This window comes from Theileria orientalis, chromosome 4, assembly GCF_000740895.1.
Source record: "Theileria orientalis strain Shintoku DNA, chromosome 4, complete genome".
NCBI lineage: Eukaryota > Apicomplexa > Aconoidasida > Piroplasmida > Theileriidae > Theileria > Theileria orientalis.
The window spans coordinates 436,799-451,331 of NC_025263.1; the positions used below are offsets into that span (position 1 = coordinate 436,799).

General features: G+C 35.2%; 9 protein-coding genes across 9 annotated transcripts; 4 read left to right on the top strand and 5 right to left on the bottom strand.

The window, feature by feature from the left end:
- Nucleotides 1-79: 79 nt before the first annotated feature.
- On the top strand, nucleotides 80-1,779 carry TOT_040000205 (branched-chain alpha-keto acid dehydrogenase E1; the record flags this gene model as incomplete). The annotated part of the gene is made up of 8 exons (XM_009693831.1): nucleotides 80-467; nucleotides 534-633; nucleotides 663-725; nucleotides 757-1,107; nucleotides 1,139-1,243; nucleotides 1,278-1,369; nucleotides 1,415-1,596; nucleotides 1,696-1,779. The coding sequence occupies 8 exons, from the start codon at nucleotides 80-82 to the stop codon at nucleotides 1,777-1,779; spliced, it is 1,365 nt and encodes a 454-aa protein (XP_009692126.1).
- A 147-nt stretch (nucleotides 1,780-1,926) lies between these two features.
- On the bottom strand, nucleotides 1,927-3,408 carry TOT_040000206 (uncharacterized protein; the record flags this gene model as incomplete). Its single annotated transcript, XM_009693832.1, has 2 exons — nucleotides 1,927-1,966; nucleotides 2,171-3,408. 2 exons carry the CDS (start codon nucleotides 3,406-3,408, stop codon nucleotides 1,927-1,929), a joined length of 1,278 nt encoding a protein of 425 aa, XP_009692127.1.
- Nucleotides 3,409-3,598: 190 nt separating this feature from the next.
- TOT_040000207 (uncharacterized protein) lies at nucleotides 3,599-4,438 on the top strand (the record flags this gene model as incomplete). The annotated part of the gene is made up of 3 exons (XM_009693833.1): nucleotides 3,599-3,842; nucleotides 3,874-4,056; nucleotides 4,197-4,438. The coding sequence occupies 3 exons, from the start codon at nucleotides 3,599-3,601 to the stop codon at nucleotides 4,436-4,438; spliced, it is 669 nt and encodes a 222-aa protein (XP_009692128.1).
- Nucleotides 4,439-4,609: 171 nt separating this feature from the next.
- TOT_040000208 (tRNA-splicing endonuclease) lies at nucleotides 4,610-7,611 on the bottom strand (the record flags this gene model as incomplete). Its single annotated transcript, XM_009693834.1, has 6 exons — nucleotides 4,610-4,675; nucleotides 4,740-4,894; nucleotides 5,009-5,104; nucleotides 5,255-6,328; nucleotides 6,575-7,301; nucleotides 7,333-7,611. 6 exons carry the CDS (start codon nucleotides 7,609-7,611, stop codon nucleotides 4,610-4,612), a joined length of 2,397 nt encoding a protein of 798 aa, XP_009692129.1.
- Nucleotides 7,612-7,867: 256 nt separating this feature from the next.
- Nucleotides 7,868-8,564, top strand: TOT_040000209 (uncharacterized protein; the record flags this gene model as incomplete). Its single annotated transcript, XM_009693835.1, has 3 exons — nucleotides 7,868-7,948; nucleotides 7,978-8,121; nucleotides 8,163-8,564. The coding sequence occupies 3 exons, from the start codon at nucleotides 7,868-7,870 to the stop codon at nucleotides 8,562-8,564; spliced, it is 627 nt and encodes a 208-aa protein (XP_009692130.1).
- A 142-nt stretch (nucleotides 8,565-8,706) lies between these two features.
- Nucleotides 8,707-11,099, bottom strand: TOT_040000210 (vacuolar H+-ATPase, a subunit; the record flags this gene model as incomplete). The annotated part of the gene is made up of 8 exons (XM_009693836.1): nucleotides 8,707-8,891; nucleotides 9,011-9,511; nucleotides 9,658-10,042; nucleotides 10,157-10,267; nucleotides 10,298-10,475; nucleotides 10,507-10,763; nucleotides 10,886-10,986; nucleotides 11,042-11,099. The coding sequence occupies 8 exons, from the start codon at nucleotides 11,097-11,099 to the stop codon at nucleotides 8,707-8,709; spliced, it is 1,776 nt and encodes a 591-aa protein (XP_009692131.1).
- A 770-nt stretch (nucleotides 11,100-11,869) lies between these two features.
- Nucleotides 11,870-13,220, top strand: TOT_040000211 (conserved hypothetical protein; the record flags this gene model as incomplete). Its single annotated transcript, XM_009693837.1, has 2 exons — nucleotides 11,870-12,734; nucleotides 12,901-13,220. The coding sequence occupies 2 exons, from the start codon at nucleotides 11,870-11,872 to the stop codon at nucleotides 13,218-13,220; spliced, it is 1,185 nt and encodes a 394-aa protein (XP_009692132.1).
- Nucleotides 13,221-13,302: 82 nt separating this feature from the next.
- TOT_040000212 (cytochrome C) lies at nucleotides 13,303-13,777 on the bottom strand (the record flags this gene model as incomplete). The annotated part of the gene is made up of 3 exons (XM_009693838.1): nucleotides 13,303-13,468; nucleotides 13,507-13,642; nucleotides 13,750-13,777. 3 exons carry the CDS (start codon nucleotides 13,775-13,777, stop codon nucleotides 13,303-13,305), a joined length of 330 nt encoding a protein of 109 aa, XP_009692133.1.
- A 277-nt stretch (nucleotides 13,778-14,054) lies between these two features.
- On the bottom strand, nucleotides 14,055-14,405 carry TOT_040000213 (60S ribosomal protein P1; the record flags this gene model as incomplete). Its single annotated transcript, XM_009693839.1, has 1 exon — nucleotides 14,055-14,405. The coding sequence occupies one exon, from the start codon at nucleotides 14,403-14,405 to the stop codon at nucleotides 14,055-14,057; it is 351 nt and encodes a 116-aa protein (XP_009692134.1).
- Nucleotides 14,406-14,533: the final 128 nt, after the last annotated feature.

Here is a 14,533-nt window from a genome sequence, read left to right on the forward strand (position 1 = left end):
ATATTTCTAAATACATTATACAATATTGTTTTGTCGTTTTTAATATATTAATATCAATTCATCCAAATAAATTTTTACGATGATTTCTAAACTGTGTACCATTAATAATACACTTGTTCGGAGGGTTAGCCTCGCTTCAGTAAGCCGTGCTAATTGGAGATTCCAAAACGTTTCCGTTACCTCTTTTGCAACCTCTCACAAGAGACCTGAAAATCCAAAATTTTTCAACGACCCTTCCGAAGTTAAGCCTTATGTTTTGGGACTGCGCTACACTGAGTTCACAAAGGACCTCTACATGGCCACTGATTCTCCTGTTATTCCTATTTTCCAGGTTATGAAGACGGATGGCACTCTTCACGAAGGACACACCAACCCCTTTGAATCAGACGATAAGGTTAAAGAGCTACTTAAGACCATGGTGCGACTTAGTGTTTGGGATAACCTCTTCTACAACATACAGAGACAAGGTAATTGCGTATATCATATCGATTACATATACACACTTTTTCTCAATATATCTGACATTTCAATAGGGAGGATATCTTTTTACATCCAAAACCAGGGAGAGGAGGCTCTTCAGTTGGCCGCAGGACTCGCTCTTAAGCATCAGGATCACCTCTTCTGCCAGTACAGGTACGGGCATTATTTTAACTATATTATAGGGAGATGGGAGTTTGCTTTGCCAAGGGTTGCTCAGAGGATGATTTCCTGGCACAACTCTTCTCGTAAGTTTTTCTCGATTAAATTATTCTTTAGCACTCACAGGGATGAGGGCAAGGGGAGACAGATGCCAATTTCGTACTCTAAGAGGAGCGTTAACCTGCACACAATCACAACTCCTCTCTCCTCTCAGATTCCTCAAGCATCCGGTACAGGCTACGCGCTGAAAATGGCAGGAGAGGACGCAGTATCAATAGTGTTCTTCGGAGAAGGCGCAGCCTCAGAGGGCGATTTCCATGCTGCGGTTAACTTCGCAGCAGTTCGTCAGAGTCAGACGATCTTCGCCTGCAGAAACAACTCGTACTCCATCTCTACCCCCGTTAGGGACCAGTACATTGGAGATGGAATTGCAATCAGAGGTCTAGCGCTTGGAGTTCCGTCTCTTAGGTAACCTTAAACTGACATGACGTTTATTTAGAGTCGATGGCAACGATTTGTTTGCATCGTACATTGCAAGTAAACACGCCAGGGAATACTGCGTTAAACACTCGACACCAGTCGTGATTGAGTACATGACCTACAGGTAAATCCCACACACATGATAACCTCAACTTTAGAATTGGGCACCACAGCACTTCTGACGAGTCATCACAATACAGAGGAAAAGGAGAATTTGAGGCTTGGGCGAAAGATGGAGTTAATCCGATAAGTATGTAATATTTTATCTTTTAATCAATTTGACTTTTTATTCTAGAGCGCGTCGGACTCTATCTTGAATCAAAGGGCATGTGGTCAAAGGCCGAGGAAGACGCTTTGAAGAAGGAAGCCACCTCCTATATGCTCAAGAAGATAAAGGAATACGAGAACCTCAGCGCCGTCGACGTGGTCCCAGGACTCTTCGACGACGTTTACGACAAAGCACACCCACAACTCGACGTAAGAACCATTATATACACTATTTATGATTGTTTACACACAGAATAATCATTTTATATCATTGCGTTAATTAATATGTGTTTTAATTTATATTTGTAGCAACAAAGGGACGAGTTGAGGTCACACCTTGAGAAGCACAAGGACAAGTATGACATGTCCAAGTTCAAAGACGTAGGAAAATAAGCAATCCTTCATATTCTAATTCAAATTGTTTTTCACACGAACAAATATACAATGTGATTTAAAAATGTGTTGATTATCCTATCACCACGTATTTTATATTCACACAGAGACATTTGCATATATGTATATAAAGTTTAACTTATAAAATTAAACAATTTTTAATGTTTTATTTTTGTAACGTTTGTTTCTTTTAATTATTTTTATATAGATATTTTAATAAAAATTGTCTCAAATAGGTTGTTTTTTCATAAAAGATAATGTATTTGTTTACAAAATTATTTTCAATTGATATATTGTATTTATATAAATTAATTACAGAAATAATTTTTTTAACATTAACATATAAAAAATTATAATTAAGTTTAAACATTAATCCTTTTAAAAGAGATACGATCCCTTAGAGCTCTTTAGGTAGTCTATGAACAGGAGAAAAACTGATAATCCGACTAGCGCTGTGCAAAGAATTCTGTGATAGAATGGGAGGCTCTCCTTGCTGGTTTTCTTTAATGAGTCTTGCGTTTTTTCTATGTTCGTTATCGATTCCTGGACGTTGGTGTTGATAATTTGGTGCAGTTCGTTCTGCTGCTCTACAGTTCCCGTTAGCTTCACGAACATTGAGGAAATTTCAGTCAGTCGCTCCTGCACAGAGTTTATAGCCTGAAGCTCGTTTGCTTTTATTTGTTCGTTTATGCTATTCACTGTCCGTGCGTGCTCCTGTTCAAGTGTGTCTGACACCTGTTGTGTATCAAGCTCAGAATGGTCTATGTAGTTGCTCGATATGTTGTATGCTCCCCTTTCGTATGTGAGCGATCCTTGTGATAAGCGTGAATTATTACCAACAAAGTCTTTATTTATAATATTATTGTCCGATCGTAATGTGTATTTTTGATTTGATGATGTTGATACCCCTAGTATGTTTGGATCTGGAGATGAGTATTCTGAGTTATCTGAAATTGATTGTGACATTTGTTTTTCAGATAAATCACAGTCAGATTGAGATTTGTTACATGTTTTAATAAAATGCGATAAGTATGTATTTGGTATAGAGTCGTTGCTTTTCGATGAATCAATGTTCCTAACTTCACTGAGGTTCTCCGTCATCACCTTAACTGTGTTAATAACCGACGATTCGAACTTTAACTTTAGCCTTTGGTAGTTCTGAACGTCATCCTTTAGTATTTGGAACAAGTATTTTAAGCATGAGTTGATCCCTTCTCTATGCTTCCTAAGTGAATTTGATTTGTTAGATTTGTTTGTGTCATTGACTAATGATTCATCCATTTGATTTATCATTTCTCCTAATATCATTGTGTCATGAACTATAGATTCTATTCCTATTTTGTTGAACAAAAGTCTCTTTGACGTGACAAATGTGTGCAAATTATTGGTATTAGGTAAAGTTAAAATACCAAATTTATTAAACTTAAATGATTGTTCATCATTGAAAACTGTGTAAGGTGATAAAAGCGATTCCAAAGATAACAATCTATTAAACAACAAAGAAGATAACATAGAGTATCTATCTATTGTGGAATCATCGTTATAAAAAGTGTTTAAATTATCGGAATCAGATTTAAGTACGGAATTCCAGTAAAGGGACTTACGCTTAAACTCATAAGATTTGTCCATTGTGTATATATTATAATTAATAAAAATTATTTTTATATATCATTTTACAAAAATAAAAATTAATTAATTGAAAGAATCAATAAAATTTTAAATTGCAACCTATACACTACATTATTTATATAAATATCATGTTATTTATTTAATATTAATCCTTTTCAATTTAAATTTATAATACAACTATCAACAATTAATGGGTGAATATAATGATCAAATTGATGATACTATTAAGTCTTTTCATGACCTTAGTATTTCTGATAAATACTCTTTTAATTCTTCACTAGTAAAGATCGTCGACGTTACTGTCCACACAATTCGGCAAGTTTGGGTAATCCTTCGAAACTCACTTCCTTATGAACTCGATAATTACTTATCTAACGATTACAAGTTCCCTCAATTCGACTGTATGAACCAATATGTCAATTATTCTTCAATAGGTTAGTTTTAAATCATATCATTATTATTTAGCATATGTGTCAATATATTCCGCTGGAGCTATCATTTGTCAAGTTACTAAACCTGACCCTAAACCGCCGAGCCCTAAGTTAATCCCGTTCAATCGATCTTCCAAGTCAAAATCTAAGAACGAACAGCCATGTGTAGTCATTATCGCAATATCTGTTTTAAAAAATCACACAGGACTAGGGTTGTGTAAGTTAATATTTAATATAAACCATTTTATTTATTATATTTAATATATTTAAGATATACTTATTATTTGAATACAAACCTAATAATTCTATATACATATATATATAAAAATATATATAAATCCATTAAATCATTTGTAGCTCTTAAACTCTATGACCACACTATCAACAAGCTGAAGTCTGATGGCATTAAGGTCGTTTACGCTCTCGTCGACGAGAACTCTGAGTGCACAGTCGACTTTTACAGTAGACGAGGGTTTCACAAGTCTAACACCAAGTTTAACCTACTCACTTCTAACTTGAAAGTTGAATGCTCCAGGTCTCCCGTTCCTCCGTCGTTTGTTATAATGGAAATGGCTCTTGGCTCTGAGCTTACCAAGTAATTGAGGGTATATTGTACAATATTCAAGTAAACTTACAATAACTTAAATGTAGTAAATATTTTTAACTGTGCAAAAATTAAAAATATTTATCAACACAAATAACTCTGATTGTATGATATATCATATGGTATACCTATACGTGTGTGCTATTGAGATTATGGACGCTGTTGGTCAACTCATTAAATCAGTAACGAACTTAACAAGGTACTTATTCCTCAAGAATTCGTTTACTCGATCCTAAATACGTATGTTTAGTGCAAATACAATATCCCATTAATAGATGATGTAAGTATTATCTTACCGGATCCTTTTTCAAATACTCTTTAGACCAGTTTTTCAAGTAGTTGGGATCAAGTTTGTTGTTTACTGTTTTGCATATGAAAATAGATCCCGTCTTCGCATAGTGGTTATACAAAGCTGACCAGTGCTTATGGTCAAGAAGGTATCTGGGATTTCCTAAAAAGAGTGATGGTGTGAATATATTAAAAGGTAAAGTGTGTAAAGATAATTTGAGATAATGTGAAATCACAAATAGGACTCAGGATCTAAGGACGTGAGTTTTATACTTACCGACTATTAGGAGGTTACTGCATGCCCTGGTTATCGCTACGTTGATTCTTCTCCTGTCGGCTATGAAGGAGGCGTCGATGACGTTTGCGGTCAGGTCTGGCGTCTTCTTCGCTATCTTGGTCAGGTATTCCTGGGTTAGCCTTTTGAACTTCTTCACTTCGTTCTCGTCGTACGGCTCTGCGTCTATTGTTAGGATCGACTGGGACGTAAGGTCCTCTATTCGCGCGTTCAGCGCCTTCTTGTTACCGACGTAGTTAGTTCTCACTGCGCTGAATATGATTATGTCCTTTTCCATGCCCTGGAATCCGTCGACTGTGCTTACGTATATTTGATTCGTCTTTGACGGCGTAATCTTAGAGTAATCTGGCACGTTCGTCTGTGGATTTATTTTAATCCTCTGCGAAATCGTCGACTTTAGTATTTCAGCCTGCGCAGCATAGGGACTGATAACTGCAATCTTTCTCGCGATTTCCTCCGCTGTAATTCCCGGAATCGTTGACATTATTTCTATCAGCATTTCCAGTAGCTGGCACACTAGATCCACTTCCATTTCGTTCACATATGACGTGTCATTCCTAGACTCGTGCGAGTCTATGGCAAAGAAGACTGTCGGCCTGAACAGAGGGAACTGGCGCCAGTCCTCCTCCGGCTTCGATAGTGACTTTTTGGCGTTAATGAGCTGATTCTGATAAAAGTACATCGAAGGGAACCTCGTTATCAATGGGTCCATTCTATACTGGAGCTTCAGGAAGTTCACCGGGTACCCGCACAGCTGCAGCCTCTTGAAGAGCGACTGGTCGTAGTTCAGCTGTATCGCCACCTTCGAACAGACCGTCGCTGATAGCTGACATGGGTCTCCCACCAGAATCGCTCTTTTGCATCCCAGGTTGAATGGGATCAGCGTCGACAGCTCCACTGCCTGCGTCGCCTCGTCTATGATCAGCGTGTCGAAGCAGTTTATCAGGCCGTACAGCTCCCTCGAGCCGCATCCTGACAGCGTCGAGCACACGATCTCGCTGTTGAGCAGTATGTCCATGATTATCGTAGGCCTTTTCGCTGTGTTTCCTCTGTCTCCCTTGAGGTGCGACAGGTTGTTCTTAGACAGCCACTTTTTAAGCTTCGTCTCCAGACTGTACTCCTTCAGGTCCTCGTGGAAATTCGGGCCAACTCTGGTCACTGTTGGATTATATCTGTTTCCCTGCGGGTCGAATATTCCTCCGTCCGGACTCACCAACCTCTTTACGATCTCGTCGATTGCTGCGTTTGAGGGTGCACAGATGAGTATTCTTCTGTTGCTGTGGTTCTCACTCCCCAGGTGTACTACATTGTTGTTCTTTATTTTCTGAGTGTTGAAACAGCTGTAAATGTTATAATCCGAGTTTGAAAAGTAGTCGTATTTATCTCCCGAGACCAGGTCGTCAAATGTTATCTTTTCATCCTCAGTGTCATCTCGTGAGTACAGCCAATAATTCTTAATTTTACGATTCGTTTTTGAATCCTTTTTACACTTTTTAACTGCCTTTTCATTATTATTTGATACTGTGTTTGACGAATATAGAATCAAACTGACAATTCCCATTATGGTCGTCGTCTTTCCAGTTCCAGGGGGCCCTTGTATTAGGGATATGCCTTCCGTCATTAGACTGTTAGATACTGCTGATAGCTGTCCTGAGTTATAGTTTTCTTCAATTGTTCTCTTCAATCGTGGTGGAACTTCAAAATCTACTATAAGCTCATTTGTTGTATCTGGGTCCAATGTATTCTTTCTCTCTGACATTACTGTCAGTAATGAATCCTTTAGCGGCATATTGCTCAACATACACAGTCCCTTAAACTCTCGCAGTATTGTTGTTAATGATATCAGCTTTGATACGTACCAGCATTCCGAGTCTCCCTTTACTGCGTGTGATTGTCTAGGCGAATATATATACCTCAGTTGATTTTGTATTGACATGAGCCTATCCAAGTCTCTATCGTCAAAGGTCTCTGGCGTTGCAAAACTCGGTGGCAATAGCAATATTTTCAACACTATTCTATTTTTAAGGATTGATACTAAGTATCCTATTGCGTGGTTTATAGAATCTTCGTACACTGGATGCGATAAGCTCATTCCGTTAGATCCAGAATATTTATCAATTCCATATCCCAGAACTGTACTTATGTCCCTTTTATTTGAAACGAAATTATGTTTGCGTAAAAATAAACACACAAGATCTCCTGGTGAGAAATCCGGAAGTGGATGGCTGAATGAAAAGGTAACATAACCAAACACACCAGAAATGTTACAAGATATCTGAAAATAATAATATTATATATAGTCATACCGGCTCTAAAGGTGACGGAATAGATAAATCGTTGTACTTTGATTGCGATATAATCTCGAGGCACTCTATCATAAAGAGTGAAAAGAAAGAAGCATGGTATTCTTCTACTGAAGATATTTTATACGGCAATGGAACTAGAGGAGAGTCCCATTTTATTCTTTTTTGTATTTGCTTTAAATTATCATTAGAATCTTGAACCAAATCCCTGTAAAAATCTAATGATAAAAGCCTTTCAAGAATATCATCGATAGATGAAAGAGTTGGATTCTTAGAAGTCATAGAATTAATAAATATTAAAATATAACAAAATTAATATATATGAATTGATATAATAAACAAATGCGATACTGAATATACAATTTAAGTATTGTATTGCGATATATTTAGAGTAAATATGTTCCCCATCAATTAATTAGTTTAAAAGATTATATTTTATTCAATGTGTATTATATTTGTTAATTCATAACAATTAATTTGTAATATTATTTTAGTTTTTGTATTTTATTGTATATTAATAAATATCTTTTATATTAAAATGGATTGTGTTTTTACTGATGAAGAGTGCTGTATTAAATGCCAAAACTCTCTCAATTTGCTAAATATGTGGTATTACTTGGTATGTTTATCTATTTTAATTTATTTTAGGACGATTTTGGAAACCAACAAGGCCCCTTTGATAGTTTTTTTATTCTGTATTATATTTACTCTGGATATTTTGACGAAGGATCTGTATTTTTTTCTCATGATAAATCCAACGGTGGCCCGTCCAACTATAACACACTCAACAACGTATGTTTCCCTTTAATGCACTTTTCATATATATATTTTAGTATTTGGACAAAATAATTGAGGACGTTAACGACCAGGCTGAGAATATTTTTCCATGTACACACTTTATGGAATACCTCTCCTCCTCTAAAGACGATCAATCTGTTTCAGAGGACGTTCAGATGCCTGACGGTTTGTATAATTTAAGGGGTTCCAAAGAGATGCTAATTCCTGGCGAAAATATCTACGAGTCAGCTTTATCTAATCCCTCAAGCAAGGAATTTGAGAGGAATCCGCAATCGTCTGACGAAACAACCGACGACCCCAGTGTTATGAGCAGCGCTAACATTTTGAAGAAACGGATCATTAACAACTTAAAGGAGGCAGACGCTCACTTAAACCGAGTTAACTCGAGGCGTGTGAGCACCATGCTTGAGAGGAACTTATATAAAGAGCCCCTTTAAAATACTTATTTTTATACTCCTCATATTATGATTTTCGACTACGCTAAATTTATATAAATGGCCCTACTCAACACTCATTTAACTTGGCTTCCTATAACATTATGATCACATGCACTTAAAATGGTTGTTTCCACTCAGGCTTTTACACATCGAGCATCGATCTTAGGCCAGATACGACCTCCTCATTCAACTCTTTGAACATCTTCACGTACTCTTCATCTTCCAACCTTGGGTCCGTGAACTTCAGTCTCGTGATCTTGTTGATTGTGTCCCTCATGAGGTTGTAAATTGTACTCCATGTAACGGGGTTCCCCTTCTTATTGGTTTCTATAATCCATTTGTTATGATTATATAAATAGTATCGCATTTAATATTATTGACATATTACGATGTGTAAACATTTTAAATATGAAATCATAACATAGAATAGCATGAACCATTCTCACCCGTTATAACCTTTAGGCTTTCGTTGTACAGTGTCACCAGCGTCTCCATCATCCCAAAGGTCTTATAGAGTGGGCACTTGAAGTCGTAGTCTGTGAATGAATTTTGCTGTAGAAAGTCCTCTCTTATCATCTTCGCTATCTCCAGACACAGCTTCTGATCTTCAGACAGCGAGTCCTTTCCCACCAGCTGCACTATCTCCGACAGCTCAGACTCTTTCTGCAACAAGGACTTAAACATTTCCACCAGGTATCCGAACTTTGGCATTTTATCTTCAAAATATGTTTCTAGCAGCTTATCGTATTTTGTAAATGAGCTTGTCCAGTTGACTGATGGGAAGTGCTTTCTCTGTGCCAACTTCTTATCGAGTCCCCAAAAGACGTGCACGATCGACATCGTCGCTGCTGTTACTGGGTCCGAGAAGTCTCCTCCTGGTGGCGATATTGCTCCAACTATTGTTACAGAACCGGTTCTATCCGATGAGCCTAGACATTGCGCAACACCTATCAAGTTGTTTGTTATATTGTTGTATAATGGTTAAATTTAATGTAATTAATGAAATATGAAAGTGTATGATTATTAGACGTTTATACATAGATACTTTAAAATAGAATGTTAGATATAATTCATAGACTAGATATATTTATACCTGCTCTCTCGTAGAATGCTGACAGTCTCGATGATAAATATGCTGGGTAGCCAGAGTCTGCTGGCATCTCTCCCAGACGTCCTGATATCTCCCTCAGTGCCTCTGCCCATCTGCTTGTTGAATCTGCCATCATACATGCGTTAAATCCCATGTCTCTAAAGTACTCGGATATTGTAATTCCTGTGTATATGCTCGCTTCTCTTGCTGCGACAGGCATGTTTGAAGTGTTTGCAACGAGGCAGGTTCTTCCCATGATTGGAACATCTTTTCCGTTAAACTTGGTCGTCAGGTGTGGGAACTCCTTCAGAACTTCTGCAATTTCGTTACCACGTTCTCCGCATCCAACATACACTGTGACATCAGTGTTACTGTACTTGGCTAAAGCCTGAAATATATGTGTTATATATTTCAATTAAAACGTGTTATTGAAATTATAATATATATAATTAATTTATAATGATATTCTAATTAAACCATTTTATGTGAGCGTTGTACATACATGAGATATACATGTTTTGCCACATCCAAATGCTCCTGGAATTGCGCAGGTGCCACCTTTAACCGACGGAAAAAGTGAGTCTAAGACGCGTTGGCCTGTTAACAGTGGCTCCTATATATTATTAATGTTTTATATACTTACGCGTCCTTGTATTTTTTTTAATATTGGTCTTGGTTGCCTAACGGGCCATATTTGTATCATGTTACATGTAATTTTTTTATCCAAGTAGTCAATTTCAAGCAACTTCTCCTCGACTGTGTATTCGCCGGCCGGTGCCATGAAGGTTATACGTCCGTTTAAGTTTGGAGGCAACATTATACTACATGTAATGCTTATGAATGCTTACTTACTGATGGTTTGGAAATATTTCCGTTTCGTATACCGTTCCAAATATATCGCCGCCTGTAATCAGGTCACCTACGCTAAAGTTTAATGACGGCTGATATTTCCACAATTTATTCCTATCAAGAGGTGGGAGATTTACACCGACGGGAACATAATATTTTTGAAATGTGTCTCTAATTTTAATTAATGGTCTCTGTGTGCCATCGAATACAGAATCCAACAGTCCAGGACCTAGCTCTACCGATAAAGGCTTTCCTGTATTCTTTACAGGATCACCAACTCTCAATCCGGCTAAAAATTGTTATTTTAAAATTAATGTGAATTGGAAATAGCTAAAATTAAGTTATTAGTTATACATGTGTCTTCGTAAACTTGAATATAAACGGAATTTCCTTCTATTTGTATAATCTCTCCAATAATATTATTATGGCCGACTCGAACCAATTCAAACATCTTTGTTCCAGGCATATCGCTGGCAATAACCACTAAAAATAATAATGAGTGAAAAACGCAAATAAATAAATAAATATATTAACATACATGGTCCAGATACTCTGTAAATAGTACCATGGATGTTTTCAGTTAATAATGGATCCATTATAGAATATATATTATATATATGTAATCATTACACAACAATGTAGTTGGTAATAATAAATTTATAATTATTATTAATAGATTATTAATTGTATTAATTTATTAATATTAATTTAATTTATACATTTATTATAAAAATGAATTTGAATTATAAATTTATTATACACATTTTATCATATATATATTGATCATTTTTTATTTAACAAACTAACATCATATATGTATAAATTAAATATTAAATATCAATATATATTGTTTTATTAAATTGTATTAAAATTTTAATAACAATTTACTTATATTTAATAAATTACACATATACATTATATTATATTTAATAATTACAATTATTTCAATCTAATTTATATTAAATGTGATTTAAAACACATTTTATAATTATATTTAAATGAATATATTTATTTAATTTAATATTTACAGATTTTATAATTTTTATGAGACCTGAAATGATAATGTATGTTATTTTAATGATTTAAATATTATTAAAACAATAGGCCATTATTAATTATAATTTATGTAATATTTTTTAATTATATGTAATATTTAATAACAAATTACAATAAAGTTAATTTGATATTTTAATGGTGTCAATATATAAACATTATACAATTATTTTTAATAAAATAATTATTTTATTATATATTATTAATAATGATTTTATATTTTTAAATAATGATTAATGATCCATTAATACTTTGATTTACTTTCATTTAATTTCTTACATCATTTACTTATTTTAATATTTTTATCTTTATAATGGCAAATATATCTCACGAGTCATTAATATTATCTGAGTTGAACTCTTCAGAACTTAAAAGAATTCAATCGTGTAGTGTTTACAAATCTTCTGATTTTGATAACTCGATTGTTATCGATAGTTATAAAGAGGTACCAGATCGCTCATTATCTAGTTCAAGAAGGAGGTCTTCAAGCGTTCACGCGGTTTACAACGATTCAGACGACGAAAAAGATAACGATACAACCTTGAGTTACATTTACAAGAAGCTTGCGGCCTTTTTCTTTGTATTCAACCGGTTCACCTTCTCAGATGGATCCAATATAATTAGGAACAGTATTTCTAACGATAATGATCAGCAAATATCACACGATTCGCCCTTTTTTACTAATAATATTGCTCCCTTCGTCAGGTCATTTAGTATTCTCTACGATTTAAGGCTGAAGGATAAGATTTACGACACCGTCGACTACTTAATCAAATACAATCGCAGGGCCACCGACAGGATCGTTGCAATGTTTACTAACGTTCCTCTCAATTTGGACAAATTTGATTTTTCCAAGTATTTATCGAACTTCGAGATTAGTTTATCAGAAAGCTTCGCTTTGTTCATTGAACAGCCTGCAGAGTCAGACTCGAATAACATCGCCTCTATCGACGACATCCCAAACGATTTAAAGTGTGAAGTTGTCAATAAATATTCGAGAGAAGTCATTTCAGAGTCAGGCCCATACCACTGTGTTTATGAGCACAAGGTTGACTCTATTGGTGAAAATTCGATTCTCGATGAAATGCTTTACGGCGTACCCGTTAAGAAGGGCAAGGTTCGTTTTTTCCAAAAGATCAAAAGCCTTACTAAAAAGGAGTCTGATAAATTCAAATCAGGTATTGTTTATCTAAACTTTAGTTATTTTATATATATATATATATATATATATATATACCTATATTTGCCTATATTATTTGATATATTAATAATAAACCATTTTTTAGTAATTCGTATAATTTTATTAAACAATTTTATTCTAATATTAAATAATTTATTTATTAGGTTCTGACGAATCTTTTAATGAATATATAAAACACCGTTTCGCCACTTTCAGCGAATACTTGTCGAAGAGGAGTCACTACTCTGACGACCCCAACTCGAATAAATGGAAGCCGAGGACCTATTTTAATGTTTTCTCCAAAAGGCGTGAGGAAAGTCCGACCTACACCCTCGACGAGACTGCTCGTGAGCGTTTTGAGGAGCACATCAGGGTTCACACACTACACTGGGACGAGGTCCAATACGACGACATAGAAATTGTACTCAGGGACAACAATGACAACTCTGTTGTCAAGTTGCCTTACAGTTGTACAATTATGTAAAGAATATAATTGTGTTATTTATGCACATGTTCATTAAAAATTACTTGCTCAATGGTAGTTTATCCTTTTTAGATAATAGTGGCTATGGTTGGCTTTGACACTCTTTCAGGATCTCCTTTCCGTACTTGCCTTCGTAGTTGAGGTCGCGCAGGAAGTGCACAATGTCAACTCGGTCTTGGAATTTAGGGAGTCCAGAGAAGTTCATTCCGATTTTAGCATCAACAAACATGGTTGGATTCTTCATGTATCTAAAGATTATAATGATTAAAGTGGTGAATTATCAAACCTCATGAGATTTGCCTCGTTCCACACGATTCCTGACGACTGCATTGTGTTTGTCATCATATTAAGGCCTCCAACGTTCTGTATTCCAGAAGTGCGGCCATATACGTTAAACAACGTTGGACCTATTGAGCTAAATCCTAAAAATATATTGTATATTTTTATCATTAATTCCATAATGTGTAAATTCCCATAGATTATATTAATAATTATTCAAAATATATAAAATGATTAATAAATAAATTACCTGACGTTTGTCTGTTATCTGGTCTCATTGAATGGCATTGTCTGCAGTGTTTCTTGAATAATTTAGCACCTCTATCTGCAGATCCACTTGGAAGAACAAAGTCGTCAGGAATATCGTCCCAATCTCTATTTCGAAACATATATATATTAAAAAATATCAATTATATTATTTTTTATAAATTAATGTATAATATATATTTTTATATTAATACAAGTAATAAATTTTGATAATGTAATATATTGTGGTTATTAATAATAAAATTTATAAAATAAGTATTTTGATTGAGGAAATTACGTTTCAACTGATTAATCGAAGAGTGAGAAACCCATATCTTCTTCCTCTTCTTCCTCCTTTGGTTCTTCCTTCTTTGATTCCTGGGCTGCTGGAGCTGCTTCTGCTGCCGCTGCTGCGACTGGAGCTGCTCCACCGCCTGATCCTACTGCTGAGAATAATGCGCCAAGATCCTTTCCTTTCAGTGCTCTTGCAAAAAGCATTGGCGTAAATGGCTGTATGTCCCCCTTTGCTGCCTTAACGAGTTTAAGTATGTTCTCTTGCGTTACATCTAATCCATCGTCGTGCAAGACTAGAGAGGAGTAAACGCACATTAATTCCTCTCTCTGTTCCTTTGTCAACTGACTAAGTGGTACCGAAGACATATTCGAAGTAATTCTTATACTGTAAAATATATTATAATTGAAATTAAATTATTATTATCGTAAAATTTAAATAAAATTAAATGTAAAATAAAATATCAGAATAATGTATATTAAATAGAATGAATGAA